This window comes from Aegilops tauschii, chromosome 7 (genome assembly GCF_002575655.3).
Source record: "Aegilops tauschii subsp. strangulata cultivar AL8/78 chromosome 7, Aet v6.0, whole genome shotgun sequence".
NCBI lineage: Eukaryota > Viridiplantae > Streptophyta > Magnoliopsida > Poales > Poaceae > Aegilops > Aegilops tauschii.
In genome coordinates this window covers 582,820,974-582,839,730 of record NC_053041.3, presented here as the reverse complement: position 1 = coordinate 582,839,730, position 18,757 = coordinate 582,820,974, and the positions used below count along the sequence as shown (strand labels likewise).

General features: G+C 49.6%; 1 protein-coding gene and 1 long non-coding RNA gene across 2 annotated transcripts; one reads left to right on the top strand and one right to left on the bottom strand.

Annotated features, from left to right (window-relative positions):
* Positions 1–44: 44 nt before the first annotated feature.
* Positions 45–4,629, bottom strand: LOC120968231 (uncharacterized). Its single transcript, XR_012189754.1, has 3 exons — positions 4,322–4,629; positions 2,993–3,087; positions 45–400 (listed from the first exon to the last, which is right to left on the bottom strand). It is a non-coding gene; the product is annotated as an uncharacterized lncRNA (long non-coding RNA).
* Positions 4,630–17,731: 13,102 nt separating this feature from the next.
* On the top strand, positions 17,732–18,250 carry LOC141027437 (uncharacterized). The gene has a single exon (XM_073504469.1). The coding sequence runs from the start codon at positions 17,732–17,734 to the stop codon at positions 18,248–18,250; it is 519 nt and encodes a 172-aa protein (XP_073360570.1).
* The last annotated feature ends 507 nt before the right edge of the window (positions 18,251–18,757 follow it).

The following is an 18,757-nucleotide window of genomic DNA, read 5'->3' as shown; positions in this document are numbered from 1 at the left end:
AAAATCAAAGCGAAAAATCCTGGGGGAAATTCTGGAAAACACAATTGCGTCTGCAACTCTTTCGTGCTGACCAGGCAAAAATTCTGGAGATCGAGGGCAATTCAATTGCCAGAGCTGGGCAAATTTCTCCCAGTGAACAGCAAAAGGTAAACAAAGTTGTTCCAATGTTTATGAACTTCTTTTAATTCTAGAACTAGTGGATTTCCCTCTCTATACCTACCCCCCCTGATATACTACTTGCAAAAATTGCCCCTGTACCTAAGTGTTTCAGAACCTGGCTTGATTCTTGTCCCTGTTCTTGCCTCCCCCTTTACACATGTATAACTTGGATGCTAGATAATAAAAGCTGCTGACTCTTGGCTCTTGAATTGCATCTTGTCTATTGTATTGCACCTTGCTTCTGTAAGTAAAAAGAAACAAAAAAAGCACATTTGTGTTACTAATCAGTGTACAGGAAAAACTAGTCAAAAAACTATTGAGTTGCTTACAAAAAAAGCTAGTAGGAAAGTCTAGTTGCCTACTAAAACAAGTATCCAGGAAAAAAGCCTGAGAAACCAGTACTAGAAAAAGATTCCTGCAAACCCTATAAAAGGCTGCTCATTGAGTTTGGTGTGTTTTGGTGAATTATGAAAAGAATTGCCCTTGTTCATTCAGTTTTGCTTGCATGATGGAAAGGGGGGGAAATGCTAAAAGTGTTTCATTTACATTATGTCGCTTACGTATTAATTCCTTGCCCCCTATTTTGGTCTTCTAAAATGTGCAGATGGCTGGCATTGATCTCAATGAGCTACGCGACATAGCACCGGACATGTGGATGAGTAGGGTCGATGGGCTATGCGACATAGCACCCGGGGGTGGGCGAGTTGGTTGGACAGGCTTAGGCGATTTCTGCAAAAAAAAAAAATAGAGGGGTGTGGTGTTGTAGGAGATCATGGTAGATGGGCTAGGCGACATAGCACCTGGGGGTTGGCAAGTTGGTTGGACGGGGTTAGGCGATTTTGCAAAAATAGAGGTGTGTGGTGTTGTAGTCGATTGGGGTTGACGGGCTAGGCGACCTAGCACCGGGCGCGCGGGCGATTTGGTTGGTCAACTTAGGCGGTTTTGCACAAAATAGAGGTGTGTGGTGTATCTAGGTGAGTAGGGTCAAATGGGCTAGGCGTCGTAGCACTAGGCGTGTGGGCGAGTTGGTTGATCGACCTTAGGAAATTTCTACAAAAGAGAGGGGTGTGGTGTATGTAGGCGAGTAGGGTCGATGGGCCAGGCGACATAGCATCGAGGGTGGGCGAGTTGGTTGGACGGGCTTAGGCGATTTCTGCAAAAGAGAGGGGTGTGGTGTATGTAGGCGGTTAGGGTCGATGGGCTATGCGACCTGGCACCGGGGGATGGGCGAGTTGGTTGGCCGGGCTTAGGTGATTTCTGCAAAAGAGAGGGGTGTGGTGTATGTAGGCGATTAGGGTCAATGGGTTATGCGGCCTGGCACCGGGGGTGGGCGAGTTGGTTGGCCGGCTTAGGCTATTTCTGCAAAAGAGAGGGGTGTGGTGTATGTAGGCGAGTAGGGTCGATGGGCTAGGAGACATAGCATCAAGGGTGGGCGAGTTTGTTGGACGGGCTTAGGCGATTTCTGCAAAAGAGAGGGGTGTGGTGTATGTAGGCGGTTAGGGTCGATGGGCTATGCGACCTGGCACCGGGGGATGGGCGAGTTGGTTGGACGGGCTTAGGCGATTTCTGCAAAAGAGAGGGGTGTGGTGTATGTAGGCGGTTAGGGTCGATGGGCTATGCGACCTCGCACCGGGGGATGGGCGAGTTGGTTGGCCGGGCTTAGGTGATTTCTGCAAAAGAGAGGGGTGTGGTGTATGTAGGCGATTAGGGATTAGGGTCAATGGGTTATGCGGCCTGGCACCAGGGGTGGGCGAGTTGGTTGGCCGGCTTAGGCTATTTCTGCAAAAGAGAGGGGTGTGGTGTATGTAGGCGAGTAGGATCGATGGGCTAGGCGACATAACATTAAGGGTGGACGAGTTGGTTGGATGGGCTAAGGCGATTTCTGCAAAAAATAGAGGGGTGTGGTGTGGTCGGCGATTATGGTCGATGGGCTAGGCGACATAGCACTGGGCGAATTGGATGGACGGGCTTAGGCAATTTCTGCAAAAAATAGAGGGGTGTGGTGTGGTAAGCGATTATGGTCGATGGGCTAGGCGACATAGCACCAAGAGGGGTGGGCGAGTTGGTTGGACGGGATTAGGCGATTTTGCAAAAAGGTGTTGTGGTGTTTGTAGGCGATTATGGTCGATGGGCAAGGCGACATAGCGTCGGGGGTGGGTGAGTTGGTTGAACAGGCTTAGGCGGTTTTGCAAAATGGTTGTGTGGTGTTGTAGGCGATTAGGGTCGATGGGCTTGGCGACCTAGCACGAAGGGGTGGGCGAGTTGGTTGGACGGGGTTAGAAGGTCTTGCAAAAAAGGTGTGTCGTGTATGTAGGCGATTAGGGTCGATGGGCTGTGCGACATAGTGTCGGGGGGTGGACGAGTTGGCTGGACAGGCTTAGGCGGTTTTGCGTAAAAGGTGTGTGGTGTTGTAGATGATAAGGTTCGATGGCTAGGCGTCGTAGCACCTAAGGGTGCGCTAGTTGGATGGTCGGCTTAGCCGATTTTGTAGGGTGTGTGTTGTTGTAGGCGAGAAAAATTGGTGGGTTAGGTGACCTAGTACCGGTTGTGGTGCGAGTTGGTTGGATGGGTTAGGTGGTTTCAAAAGTGTATATAGTTTAAGGCGACTTTGGATTGAATGGGTGGGATTGCCTGATTCTGAACGGGATAGGTTCCAGGCTCGTTTAGCATTTAAAAACGTGTGAGATTGCCTAATTCTGAATAGGACGGGTTCTGAATAAATTCCGTGCTGATCTAGTTTGCAGGGTTTTTTGCCTGATTCTCTACCTAAGGCATGTAATAATGTTGTGAAAAAAATAAAGAAAACCAAAAAAATGTGTAGTCAGTAGCTTGCCATCGTATTGATCTGGGGAGTCCTCCATCTTAAAAATTGTCATGCCAGGGATGGTGGGAAAGTTGTCCTTGGCTAGTTTTCACTATTTCTGTTGCCTGCAGAGAAGCAAAAAAGAATGGATTATTTCATGACTTCTACACTGAACCAGTTTCTCATTTATTTCCACAGGGAAAAAATCTAACAAAAGCACATGCAATATACATAAGTAATCGACATGTATAAAAGATGCACTCTGCTATCTGCTCAAAAATGGAGCAGTAATTTGGCTCTAGAGACTATGCAGTGCTTGCTATCTGCTCAAGCATTGTGCCAAAAAATGCTAACATTTCAGGGAGCAATAAACGATACTCTGAAGAAATATAGTACGTTCAGAGCAAAATTCTTAACTCAAAAAGCCTGCATGTACATACATCAAAAAACAGCAAACCACTAAAACATGTATGTATATTTCTGGCAACGTTATATCCACTCTCCATACCACTTCCCTTCTCTCGTTTGTGCCGTGCGGGGAGAGCCATGTTAATATCTCTGTTCCCGGCTTGCCATAACCTACTTAACATCAACCGCGATAGAGAAACTTGCCCACTGTAAATAGTCTCTGGTGCATCAGCTCGAAAAAGGGATCCACTGCGACAGAGAAACATGCCCACTGTAACTTGCCCCACAACCTGCTGAACATGAACCGCAAAACAGAGCCACATTGCCCAGCTTGGCACTGAATTGACGACTGTAAGTAGTAGCATTGCCTAATTCTGGAGGAAAGAATATGCTACAAAAGTGCCCACTGTAGGTGCTAACATTGCCTACAAAAAAGTGCTTGGGGTCATCAGGGATGGGGTAGGAAAAACCTGGAAACACTACGCTGTAAAAAGTGAAGTGAGAAACATTGCCTGTAAAACTAAACTTGCCTGTGAATTGCTACAGATTTGCACGCAAAATCTGCAAACAATTGCCCAGTGTAACCTGACATTTGCCTACCTATTGGTGGAAAACAAACCTACAGCGTACAAAGCACCTGGGATCGATTCCTTGCTTGCGATGCACTACACAAAAAATCACGCGAGAAAATTCCTCTCTGCTTGCTACTGTTTGATATCAAAATCGAAAATCGGTTTTGGTTGGTATTCTGCGCACGGGCTTGCCGGGGCATCGATTCCCCGTCTCCTTACTCCTCTGCCGGCATCCCCGCCGTCCCCGTCCTCCCCCTCCCCCCCCCCCCCCCCCCTCCCCCCGCTCATCCATGTAGATGACGCCGCCGTGTCAGCGAAACACCTCCCCCCTAGTTCGCGAAAATTGGGGGAAAATGGAGGACTAGGGCGAGTGACTTACGTACTCTCTTCCCGACGGGGATGAAGCAGCTCGCCGCGCCCTCGTCGTCTTCGCGTCGCCGATTTGTCCGCCTGTACCTTCTCCCTCCCCTTCACTGGCCGCGCGGTCGCCCTCTCAATCGAAACTGGTGGTGCTTCGCCTCCGCGCGGAGCGATGTGGTCGACCTCCTCGCCTGTGCGGGCTTCCCCCGTGATTTTTCGCCGCCGTTTGTTCTCTCGCCGGCTGCGGTCGCCGACGACCTAGGGATTTCTCTCGACCTGCTGCTGAGGAGGGGGGTGTGAGGAGAGGAGGGGGCGAATGCGTGCGAGACGACAGGCCGGTTGGAAACGTAAAACACGACAAAACGCCACCGCTCTCTCCCCCTCCCGTGTCGGATCTGTCCACCACGTGGCAGGATCATGTCGCGTGATGGACGGCTGGCGTTTGGCCACTCGAGAGTGCTAGATCGCGCACACTCGTTAGACAGCGTTTGGGTAAGACTAGTCACAATGGAAGTAACTTGACTAGTAACATCACACATTTCAATACAAGATTGTTTATGTGGCAGCTAATTAATAAGGAGAGAGGGGTTTGTGGTAACTTAGCTAGTTACTGTAACATCACACATTTCAAGACATAATGAGTCTATAACCTAATAAATGAACTCTTTCGTGATACCATTCATATGTTACTACCCACTATGGAGGTAGTAACATAGACTAGTAACATCGGCAAGTTACTCCTCTATGTTACTCCCCACTGTGAGCAGTCTAATAACCCTTACGGTTATTAGGTATAATCCCTGCTCCCATCTCTCCGCGCTGGCGGTTTCAAATGTTGAAAATAATAACCCAGTGGTTATTAAGGGAAAATCTCCGCTTCCCATACCGGCAGTTGCCTCTCGGGGAGGCGCCTCATTGAACCGTCGCGTCTCATGGACGCGTCCGTTCCCCTCGTATACAAGTGTACATTCATGATTAATAAAAGATACTGGAATCATTTGTTGTCATTCTCGATTCTCTCTCGATTACTCTTCTAACACGTTATCATGCACTTTGCTCTGCCAAGAGCGAGAAAGCCAACCAACACGCTGGCCATGGCGCCCGCCCTCGCCGCGACCACCCTGGCTCCAGCGCCGGCCGTGCCCGCGCCGTGCGGGCCTCGCGCCCAGCCGCCCGGCTGCCTCCCGGCCGTCCGCGCCGCGCCGCCGGAGACGCCATCCGGGGCGCTCAGCATGCCTCTGGACGCGGCCTTGACGCCGCCGCTCGCGCTGCATACAACCGTATGCGCGCCTGCATACGGGGCTCCGCCCCCACCCGCTCTTCCACCGGCGGAATGGCTTGCGCCGCTGTCACCGACGCCCGCCCTCGTCGTCCCGCCCACGCTCGGCCGTGCGCTGCGCCGCACCCCAGGCTACGGCCTCCACGCCGGCTACCCCGGCCGCACCCCACGCCCGGCTGCCCTGCCTCGGCGTTGATGGGGTTGTATACCTAGGGTAGGGTCATAGGCCTGTCCTATATACCCTTCCTAAGGTCATCGCCCTAAAGCCAACGGCAGTAGAGGGACATCATCATTCACTCGACTCAAGACATTCCACTCGGAAAGATCGAAGCACTCGACCGCGCCAGAAGACACTCGACGCGGAGAAGATTAAAAGCCACTCTACAGCAACGGCTGGGCATTTAATCTGTAGTTTTAAAGATCATTTATAGTCCTTTATAGCTAGCGTTACCTGTAACGCTCTGTCTTAACTTACATTGAACCCTTGGCGTCGTGGGATGGCTGGGGTCCTGACGCACTCTATATAAGCCACCCCCTCCTCTGGCACAAGGGTTCGCACCCCCTGTAACACACATACACATAATCCAGTCGACCGCCTCCGGGCACCGAGACGTAGGGCTGTTACTTCCTCAAAGAAGGGCCTGAACTCGTAAAACACTTGTCAACAACTTCACCGTAGCTAGAACCTGCCTCTCCATCACCTACCCCCCTTCGTACTGTCAGTCTCAGTACCACGACAGTTGGCGCCCACCGTGGGGCAGGTGTTTTTGTTGGAAATATGCCCTAGAGGCAATAATAAATGGTTATTATTATATTTCCTTGTTCATGATAATCGTTTATTATCCATGCTATAATTGTATTGATAGGAAACTCAGATACATGTGTGGATACATAGACAACACCATGTCCCTAGTAAGACTCTAGTTAACTAGCTCGTTGATCAATAGATGGTTACGGTTTCCTGACCATGGACATTAGATGTCGTTGATAACGGGATCACATCATTAGAAGAATGATGTGATGGACAAGACCCAATCCTAAGCCTAGCACAAGATCGTGTAGTTCGTATGCTAAAGCTTTTCTAATGGCAAGTATCATTTCCTTAGACCATGAGATTGTGCAACTCCCGGATACCGTAGGAATGCTTTGGGTGTACCAAACGTCACAACGTAACTGGGTGGCTATAAAGGTGCACTACAGGTATCTCCGAAAGTGTCTGTTGGGTTGGCACGAATCGAGACTGGGATTTGTCACTCCGTGTGACGGAGAGGTATCTCTGGGCCCACTCGGTAGGACATCATCATAATGTGCACAATGTGATCAAGGAGTTGATCACGGGATGATGTGTTATGGAACGAGTAAAGAGACTTGTCGGTAACGAGATTGAACAAGGTATCGGGATACCGACGATCGAATCTCGGGCAAGTACTATACCGATAGACAAAGGGAATTGTATACGGGATTGACTGAATCCTTGACATCGTGGTTCATCCGATGAGATCATCGTGGAACATGTGGGAGCCAACATGGGTATCCAGATCCCGCTGTTGGTTATTGGCCGGAGATTTGTCTCGGTCATGTCTGCATGGTTCCCGAACCCGTAGGGTCTACACACTTAAGGTTCGATGACGCTAGGGTTATAGGGAATAGATGTACGTGGTTACCGAATGTTTTTCAGAGTCCCGGATGAGATCCCGGACGTCACGAGGAGTTCCGGAATGGTCCGGAGATAAAGGTTTATATATGGGAAGTCATCATACGGTCACCGGAATAATTCGGGGGGTTACCGGTATTGTACCGGGACCACCGAAGGGGTTCCGGGGGTCCACCGGGAGGGTCCACCTGCCCCGGAGGGCCCTATGGGCTGTATGTGGAGGGGGACCAGCCCCTTAGTGGGCTGGGCGCCTCCCCCTTAGGGCACCCCGCAGCAGGGCGGTACTGCCGCAGGTGAGCGCGGTACTACCGCTGCTACCAGCGGTACTACCGCCCCGCTCACGGTACTGCCGCTTAAGGAACCTAAGCGGTACTACCGCGCTGCAGGGCAGTACTACCGCCCCACAAGCGGTACTACCGCCTAACAAGCGGTACTACCGCAGGTGAGGGCGGAAACCCTACAAAGGGGGCGGCCCCCTTGCCTTGGGGGCGAGAAAAACCCCCTTGGCCGCCGCCCCCTCCTCAGATGGGATCTGAGGGGGCCGCCCCCCTTCTCCCCTGCCCCTATATATATGTGGGGGGTGGGAGGGCAGCTGAAACCGAAGTTCTGGCGCAACCCTTCCCCTCTCCCAAGTTCTCCTCCTCTCCCGCGGTGCTTGGCGAAGCCCTGCAGGATTGCCACGCTCCTCCTTCACCACCACGCCGTCGTGCTGCTGCTGGACGGAGTCTTCCCCAACCTCTCCCTCTCTCCTTGCTGGATCAAGGCGTGGGAGACGTCACCGGGCTGCACGTGTGTTGAACGCGGAGGTGCCGTCCGTTCGGCACTTAGATCGGAATCAACCGCGATCTGAATCGCTACGAGTACGACTCCTTCATCCGCGTTCTTGTAACGCTTCCGCATAGCGATCTACAAGGGTATGTAGATGCACTCTCCTTTCCCTTGTTGCTAGAATACTCCTAGATAGATCTTGGTGATGCGTAGAATTTTTTTGATTTCTGCTACGTTCCCCAACAGTGGCATCATGAGCTAGGTCTATGTGTAGTATCTTGCACGAGTAGAACACAAAGTAGTTGTGGGCATCGATTTGTCAATCTTCTTACCTCCACTAGTCTTATCTTGATTCGGCGGCATTGTGGGATGAAGCGGCCCGGACCGACCTTACACGTACGCTTACGTGAGACAGGTTCCACCGACTGACATGCACTAGTTGCATAAGGTGGCTAGCGGGTGTCTGTCTCTCCCACTTTAGTCGGATCGGATTCGATGAACAGGGTCCTTATGAAGGGTAAATAGAAATTGACAATTCATGTTGTGGTTTTGGCGTAGGTAAGAAAACGTTCTTGCTAGAAACCTAAAGCAACCACGTAAAAACTTGCAACAACAATTAGAGGACGTCTAACTTGTTTTTGCAGCAAGTGCTTTGTGATGTGATATGGCCAAAGGATGTGATGAATGATATATGTGATGTATGAGATGATCATGTTCTTGTAATAGGAATCACGACTTGCATGTCGATGAGTATGACAACCGGCAGGAGCCATAGGAGTTGTCTTCATTTATTGTATGACCTGCGTGTCAATGAAAACGCCATGTAATTACTTTACTTTATTGCTAACCGTTAGCCATAGTAGTAGAAGTAATAGTTGGCGAGACGACTTCATGAAGACACGATGATGGAGATCATGGTGTCATGCCGGTGACGATGATGATCATGGCGCCTCGAAGATGGAGATCAAAAGGAGCAAAATGATATTGGCCATATCATGTCACTATTTGATTGCATGTGATGTTTATCATGTTTTACTTCTTATTTGCTTAGAACGACGGTAGTAAATAAGATGATCCCTCACAATAATTTCAAGAAAGTGTTCCCCCTAACTGTGCGCCGTTGCGAAAGTTCGTTGTCTCGAAGCACCACGTGATGATCGGGTGTGATAGATTCTAACGTTCACATACAACGGGTGTAAGCCAGATTTACACATGCGAAACACTTAGGTTGACTTGACGAGCCTAGCATGTACAGACATGGCCTCGGAACACAGGAGATCGAAAGGTCGAACATGAGTCATATAGTGGATGCGATCAACATGGAGATGTTCACCGTTGATGACTAGTCCGTCTCACGTGATGATCGGACACGGGCTAGTCGATTCGGATCATGTATCACTTAGATGACTAGAGGGATGTCTATCTGAGTGGGAGTTCATTAAATAATTTGATTAAATGAACTTAATTATCACGAACATAGTCTAAATTGTCTTTGCAAATATGTTGTAGATCAATAGCTCGCGTTGTAGCTCCCTGTTTCAATACGTTCCTAGAGAAAGATTAAGTTGAAAGCTATTGTAAGCAATGATGCGGACTAGGTCCGTTGTCAGAGGAGTGTCCTCACTGCTGCACAGAAGGCTTATGTCTTTGATGCACCACTCGGTGTGCCAACCCCTGCAGCGTCGTCTGTGGATGTTGTGAACATCTGACAGACACGTTCTGATGACTACTTGATAGTTTAGTGCACCATATTTTATGGCTTAGAATCGGGATTCCAATGACGTTTTGAATGCCATAGAACATATGAGATGTTCCAAGAGCTGAAATTGGGATTTCAGGCTCATGCCCGTGTTGAGAGGTATGAGACCTCTGACAAGTTCTTTTGCCTACAAGATGGAGGAGAATAGCTCAAGTAGTGAGCATGTGCTCAGAATGTCTGGGTGCTACAATCACTTGAATCAAGTGGGAGTTATACTTCCAGATAAGATAGTGATTGATAGAGTTCTCTAAGTCACTATCACTAAGCTACTAGAACTTCGTGATGAACTATGACAAGCAAGGGATGGAGATGATCCCGGAGTTGTTCGCGGTGTTTGAGACCGCAAAAGTAGAAATCAAGAAGGAGCATCAAGTGTTGATGGTTTAGCAAGACCACTGGTTTCAAGAAGGGCAAGGGCTGGATGGGAAACTTCATGAATGGTAAACCAGTTGCCGCTCCAGTGAAGGAACCCAAGGTTGAACCCAAACCCGAGACTAAGTGCTTCTATTATAAGGGGAACGATCACTGGTAGCGGAACTACCCAAAATACATGGTAGATAAGAAGGCTGGCAACTTCAACAAAGTATATATATGTGTTATTGAAGTGTACCTTACTAGTACTCCTGGTAGCACCTGGGTATTGGATACCGGTTCAGTTGCTATTATTGGTGACTTGAAGCAAAAGCTACGGACTGAACGGAGACTGGCTAAGGGCGAGGTGACGATGTGTGTTGGAAGTGTTTCCAAGGTTGATGTGATCACCATCGCACGCTCCCTCTACCTTCGGGATTAGTGATGAACCTAGATAAATGTTATTTGCATCGGTGTCTGCGTTGAGCATGAACATGATTGGATCATGTTTAGTGCAATACGGTTATTCATTTAAGACAGAGAATAATGGTTGTTCTGTTTACATGAGTAACACCTTCTATGGTCATGCACCCAATGTGAATGGTTTATTGAATCTCGGTCGTAATAATACACATGTTCATAATATTGACGCCCAAAGATGTAGAGACAGTAATGATAGTACCACTTTCTTGTGGCACTGCCGCTTAGGTCATTTTGGCGTAAAATGCATAAAAGAAACTCCATGTTGATGGATGTTTGGAGTCACTTGATTTTGAATCGCTTGACACATGCAAGTCATGCCTCATGGGCAGGATGACTAAGACCTCGTTTTCAGGTACAATGAAACGGGCAAGTGACTAGTTGGAAATCGTACATGCTGATGTGTGTGATCCAATGAGAATTAAGGCGTGCGGTGGATATCTTTATTTTCTCATCTTCACTGACGATTTGAGTAGATATGGGCATATTTACTCAATGAAGCACAAGTCTGAAACGTTTGAAAAAGGTTCAGGCAATTTCAGAGTGAAGTTGAGAATCATCATAACAAGAAGATCAAGTTCCTACGATCTGATCGAGGGAGAATTTCTGAGTTATAAGTTTGGGAATCACTTAAGAAAATGTGGAATTGTTTCACAGTTGAAGCCACCTGGAACACCACAGCGTAATGGTGTGTCCAGACGTCGTAATCAAACCTTATGGGATATGGTGCGATATATGATGTCTCTTACCGATTTACCGCTGTCATTTTGAGGTTATGCATTAGAGATAGCTGCAGTCACTTTAGATAAGACACCATCTAAGTCCGTTAAGACGATGTCATGTAAACTGTGGTTTGGCAAGAAACCAAAGTTGTCGTTTCTTAATGTTTGGGGCTACGATGCTTATGGCTTCAGCCGGAAAAGCTCGAACCCAAAGCGGACAAATACATCTTCATAGAATACCCAAAGGTAACAGTTGGGTATACCTTCTATCTCAGATCCGAGGGCAAAGTGTTTGTCGCTAAAAACTGGTCCTTTCTCGAGAAGGAGTTTCTCTCGAAAGAATTGAGTGGAAGGAAGATAGAACTTGATGAGGTTGTAGAACCTCTACTTCAACCGGAAAATGATGCAACACAGAAAGATGTTTCTGTGGCACCTACGTCAGTTGAAGAGGAAGTTAATGATAGTGATCATGAAGCTTCGGATCAAGTTGCTATCGAACCTCGCAGGTCGACTAGGATATGTACTACTCCTGAGTGGTACGGTGATCTTGTCTTAGATATCATGTTGTTGGACAACAATAACCTACGAGCTATGGAGAAGCGATGGTGGGCCCATATTCCGACAAATGGTTAGAATCCATGAAATCCGAGATAGGATCCATGTATCAGAACAAAGTATGGACTTTGGTGGACTTGCCCAATGATCGGCAAGCCATTGAGAATAAATGGATCTTTAAGAAGAAGACGGACGTGGACGGTAATGTCACCATCTATGAAGCTCGACTTGTGGCAAAGAGTTTTTCACAAGTTCAAGGAGTTGACTACGATGAGATTTTCTCACCCGTAGCGATGCTTGAGTTCGTCGGAATCATGTTAGCATTAGCTGTATTTTTCGATTATGAAATCTGACAGATGGATGTCAAAACAAGTTTTCTTACCAGTTTTCGTAAGAAAAGTTGTATGTGATACAATCAAAGGTTTTCTCGATCCTAAGGATGCTAAAAGGTATGCTGGCTCCAGCGATCCTTCTATGGACTTGAGCAAGCATCTCGGAGTCGGAATATACACTTTGATGAGGTGATCAAAGATTTTGGGTTTATACAAAGTTTGCTAGAAACTTGTATTTGCAAGAAATTGAGTGGGAGCGCTACAACATTTCAGATATGTATATGTGAATGACATATTGTTGATCTGAAATGATGTAGAATTTCTGGAAAACATAAAGGGTTGTTTGAAAAGAGATTTTCAAAGGAAGACCTGGATGAAGCTGCTTACATATTGGGCATCAAGATCTATAGAGATAGATCAAAATGCCTGGTGATACTTTCAAAGAACACACACCTTGACATGTTTTGAAGGAGTTCAAAATAGATCAGTCACAGAAGAAGTTCTTGCCTGAGTTGTAAGGTGTGAAGTTGAGTAGGACTCAAAGCTTGACCACGGTAGAAGAAAGAGAAAGGACGAAAGTCGTCCCCTATGCCTTAGCCATAGGCTCTATACGATATGCCATGCTGTGTACCGCAATGTGCCTTGCCACGTGTCTGGCAAGGGGGTATAAGAATGATCCAGGAGTGGATCATTGGACAGCGGTCAAAATTGTCCTTTGGAATAAGGAAATGTTTTCTCGGTAATGGAGGTGATAAAGAGTTCGACGTAAAGAGTTGCGTCGATGCAAACTTTAACACCTATCCGGATGACTTTGAGTAGAAAAACCGGATACGTATAGGGGAGAAACCATTTGGAATAGCTCCAAGTGGAACACAGTAGCAGCATCTACGATATGACATAGAGTTTTGCGAAGTACATATGGATCTGAATGTCGCAGACCCGTTGACTACAACCTCTCTCACAAGCATAACATGATCAAACCCAGAACTCATTGAGTGTTAATCACATGATAATGTGAACTAGATTATTGACTCTAGTAAACTCTTTGGGTGTAGTCACATGGCGATGTGGACTGTGAGTGTTAATCACATAGCGATGTGAACTAGATTATTGACTCTAGTGCAAGTGGGAGACTGTTGGAAATATGCCCTAGAGGCAATAATAAATGGTTATTATTATATTTCCTTGTTCATGATAATCGTTTATTATCCATGCTATAATTGTATTGATAGGAAACTCAGATACATGTGTGGATACATAGACAACACCATGTCCCTAGTAAGACTCTAGTTAACTAGCTCGTTGATCAATAGATGGTTACGGTTTCCTGACCATGGACATTAGATGTCGTTGATAACGGGATCACATCATTAGAAGAATGATGTGATGGACAAGACCCAATCCTAAGCCTAGCACAAGATCGTGTAGTTCGTATGCTAAAGCTTTTCTAATGTCAAGTATCATTTCCTTAGACCATGAGATTGTGCAACTCCCGGATACCGTAGGAATGCTTTGGGTGTACCAAACGTCACAACGTAACTGGGTGGCTATAAAGGTGCACTACAGGTATCTCCGAAAGTGTCTGTTGGGTTGGCACGAATCGAGACTGGGATTTGTCACTCCATGTGACGGAGAGGTATCTCTGGGCCCACTCGGCAGGACATCATCATAATGTGCACAATGTGATCAAGGAGTTGATCACGGGATGATGTGTTACGGAACGAGTAAAGAGACTTGTCGGTAACGAGATTGAACAAGGTATCGGGATACCGACGATCGAATCACGGGCAAGTACTATACCGATAGACAAAGGGAATTGTATACAGGATTGACTGAATCCTTGACATCGTGGTTCATCCGATGAGATCATCGTGGAACATGTGGGAGCCAACATGGGTATCCAGATCCCGCTGTTGGTTATTGGCCGGAGATTTGTCTCGGTCATGTCTGCATGGTTCCCGAACCCGTAGGGTCTACACACTTAAGGTTCGATGACGCTAGGGTTATAGGGAATAGATGTACGTGGTTACCGAATGTTGTTCGGAGTCCCGGATGAGATCCCGGACGTCACGCGGAGTTCCGGAATGGTCCGGAGGTAAAGGTTTATATATGGGAAGTCATCATATGGTCACCGGAATAATTCGGGGGGTTACCGGTATTGTACCGGGACCACCGAAGGGGTTCCGGGGGTCCACCGGGAGGGTCCACCTGCCCCGGAGGGCCCTATGGGCTGTATGTGGAGAGGGACCAGCCCCTTAGTGGGCTGGGCGCCTCCCCCTTAGGGCACCCCGCAGCAGGGCGGTACTGCCGCAGGTGAGCGCGGTACTACCGCTGCTACCAGCGGTACTACCGCCCCGCTCACGTACTGCCGCTTAAGGAACCTAAGTGGTACTACCGCGCTGCAGGGCGGTACTACCGCCCCACAAGCGGTACTACTGCCTAACAAGCGGTACTACCACAAGTGAGGGCGGAAACCCTACAAAGGGGGCGGCCCCTTGCCTTGGGGGCGAGAAAAACCCCCTTGGCCGCCGCCCCCTCCTCAGATGGGATCTGAGGGGGCCGCCCCCCTTCTCCCCTGCCCCTATATATATGTGGGGGGTGGGAGGGCAGCTGAAACCGAAGTTCTGGCGCAGCCCTTCCCCTCTCCCAAGTTCTCCTCCTCTCCCGCGGTGCTTGGCGAAGCCCTGCAGGATTGCCACGCTCCTCCTTCACCACCACGCCGTCGTGCTGCTGCTGGATGGAGTCTTCCCCAACCTCTCCCTCTCTCCTTGCTGGATCAAGGCGTGGGAGTCGTCACCGGGCTGCACGTGTGTTGAACGCGGAGGTGCCGTCCGTTCGGCACTTAGATCGGAATCAACCGCGATCTGAATCGCTACGAGTACGACTTCTTTATCCGCGTTCTTGTAACGCTCCGCATAGCGATCTACAAGGGTATGTAGATGCGCTCTCCTTCCCCTCGTTGCTAGAATACTCCTAGATAGATCTTGGTGATGCGTAGGAATTTTTTGATTTCTGCTACGTTCCCCAACAGTTTTAGCGTTTTTCCGGTGAAAGTTGCGTTTTCTCCGACTCCCATCATCATGGTTTCCGGTGGAGGTTTGGCCGAGGGGCGCGAGATCCGTCTCGGAGCGCTCACCTTCGTCGCCGACGACTCCGCTTGGCTCCAGGAGGCACCACTCGATGTCGATGCGCTCCCCGTCCGCGGGGCTACGCACTTTCGCGCATGCGTCCGTGGCGTCCTTCTCCGCCAGCCGTCGACCCAGTATTGGTCGGCACCTGTGGCTTCCTCGCTCCCTGCTACCCGCCGGCGCAAGCGTTCCGGTCGGTCGCGGCTCCAGCGGTGGGCGAGACATGCAGCAGCTCGTCAGTCGGCCTCCCCACAGGTCGCGGCAATTGAGCCCGATGAAAATCTTTATGGCCTATTCGATCTGTCGCCTGGCTCCGTTGAGACCGCATCCGAGTGCGATAGCAGCGACCCTGCGGCAGAGGTCTTGATGGTCGACGGACCACGCAGTCCTCCAGGCTTCGACCGCATTGATGGCGGAAACGGCGGCGGCGATCCGCCGCGCGTTCATGAAGAGTACCGCCCCGAATCTCTTTCCTCTTGATGGAGGGAAGAGCTCCCTCGCCGCAACGTGGATGCACTTCACACTCCAATCGTTGGAGATACCCCCGAGGCCCTGGCCTTGGAAGAAGCGCGCTTGGCCAATCTGGCCGAGCGCACTCGACTAGAGAACCTCCAGCACGCGCTGGACGAGCAGGCTCGGGAGCGACGCCCGGAATCCAGTCGACGTCAACTTTTTCCACCGCCGACTCAGGTATACCAAACTCCAATTCAGAACCTGGCAGCAGCAACCCGAATAGCGGAGTCGATTCAACCCTCCCAATCAGAGGCTGGCAGAGGCTTGGCACAGATCAGAGACTTGCTTCGGGCTGCTGGGGAGTTGAACACAGTGGTGTCGCAGTCGCGCAATAGGATCCACAGTGAGTCTGTGAGAGCGGACACGGTTCAGTCGGCCCATAGCCCAAAATCGCCCCTGCGGCGTGAGGGACGTGGAGATCGACGAGATCGGTACAGGTACAACGAGCAGCCAGATTACCGTGTCCAAGATGATAGACGTCGAGTGCCAACCCCTCCTCCGAGGAGCGGGTCTTATGCGCCTCGACAACATGATGACAGACGTCCCCCCAGTGGTGGACGAGGGGTTCCAGTCGACCCCAGAGGGCCAGGTTTTGATGCGAGATCCATTCTCGTTCAAAGTCTGGTCGACAGGAACAGGGCATAGAGGGAAGGCCCTGCCAGAGATCAACCGACTGGAAGCAGAGTGCATGTTTCCGGTCCCGAGTGTTTTAGTCGAGCCATCAGAGCAGCTGTGATTCCTCCCAACTTCAGGTTGGCGACTGGAGTCAGCAAATTCACTGGGTCATCCAAGCCTGACACTTGGCTTGAGGATTACCGAGTGGCTGTACAGATTGGTGGAGGGAACGATGATGTAGCTATGAAACATCTCCCTTTGATGCTGGAAGGATCGGCCAGAGCATGGTTGAATCAACTGACACCCAGCAGCATTGACAGTTGGGATGAGTTGGCCCGAGTATTTGTTAGGACCTTCGAAGGCACTTGCAAGCGACCGGCAGGGTTGACGGAATTGCAGTCCTGTCTTCAGAAGCCAGGCGAGATCCTGAGAGACTATTCAGAGGTGGATCACTTTGAACCACACGGTGGAAGGTGTGTCAGAACACCAGGCAGTCTGCGCCTTCAAAGAAGGCGTTAAGTACAGGGAGCTGAATCTGAAGTTTGGTCGGACTGGGGACATGACCGTCGGTCAAATGATGGAAATTGCCACCAAGTATGCTAATGGCGAAGATGAAGACTGACTCAGGAGCGGCAAACATAAAACAATCGCCCAAGATACCGGAGGAGGGAATTCCAGTCGGAAGCAGAAATGGAAAGCTGAACCAGCGGCTCCTGGTGAGGCATTGGCAGTGACCCAAGGAAAATTCAAGGGAAAGCCCAAAGGGCCATGGAATCCCAAGAAACTGAAGGATCAAGATGGCAACGATGTGTTGGACTTACCATGGCATATTCATACCAAGAAAGATGAAGAGGGTAATTTCATTTACCCAAAGCATACCACTCGACAGTGTCGACTCCTGATCCAGCAGTTTCGCGATAAACAGCCCAAAGAGAAGGAGAAAGATTCGGATAAGAGTGATGACAAGGATGAAGAGGACGATGGTTTTCCCAACGTCAATTCCACTCTGATGATTTTTGCTGATGTCGAAACCAAAAGTCGACTGAAAGTGATTAACAGAGAAGTGAACATGGTTTCCCCGGCAACACCGAGCTATCTGAAGTGGTCACAGACCGCCATTACATTCGACCAGTCTGATCACCCAGCACACATTGCCACCCCTGGGAGGCAAGCGTTGGTGGTCGACCCAGTGGTTGAAGGCACCCGACCGACTAAGGTGCTGATGGATGGTGGCAGTGGCCTGAATATACTGTACGTGGAGACCTTGAAGGGGATGGGCATTCCGATGTCCAAACTCAGCACGAGTAGCATGTTTCATGGAGTTATCCCTGGCAAGAAGGCCCATTCACTCGGCCAAATTGCGCTAGATGTGGTTTTCGGTGATTCCAAGAATTACCGAAAGGAGAAGTTGACTTTTGAGGTCGTGGATTTCCAGAGTGCCTATCACGCTATCTTGGGCAGGCCTGCATATGCTCGTTTCATGGCTCGACCATGTTACGTCTACCTCAAGATGAAAATGCCTGGCCCTAAGGGAGTTATCACTGTGACTGGCAATCGGCAAAAGGCAGAGGAGTGCTTCCAGAAGGGCTCCAGGATCGCTGATGCACAAATGGCAGTAGTCGAGTTGCAAGAATATCAGAAGAATGCAGATCCGAGTGATTTGCTACGATCCAAGAAGCCGGCAACCGACTCTGCGTTTCAGTCGTCTGGTGAAACCAAGCCGGTTCACATCCATCCGACTGACCCAGAGGCTGCCCCGACTCACATTTCCACCACCCTTGACAGCAAATAGGAAGAAGCGCTCATCCAGTTCCTCCGTGAGAAGTGGGACATCTTCGCATGGAAGCCTGCTGACATGCCGGGTGTACCCAGGGGACTGGCTGAGCATCGTTTGCGAGTCGACCCAAAAGTGAAGCCAGTAAAGGAACATCTTCCTTGGTCCGCCGTACAGAAGAGGAAAGCTATTGGTGAAGAGGTGGCTCGGCTCCTGGCGGCTGAGTTCATCAGAGAGATTTACCACTCCGAGTGGCTTGCCAATGTTGTCATGGTCCCCAAGAAGGACGACTCACTCCGCATGTGTATTGACTTCAAGCATATCAATCGGGCCTGCCCGAAAGATCATTTTCCTCTCCCCCGAATCGACCAAATCATCGACTCGACTGCGGGATGCGAGAGATTGTCCTTTCTGGACGCTTATTCCGGGTACCATCAGATCCGTCTGTATGGGCCCGATGAGATAAAAACGACGTTCATTACGCCATTCGGACGCTTCTGTTATGTCACTATGCCATTCGGCCTG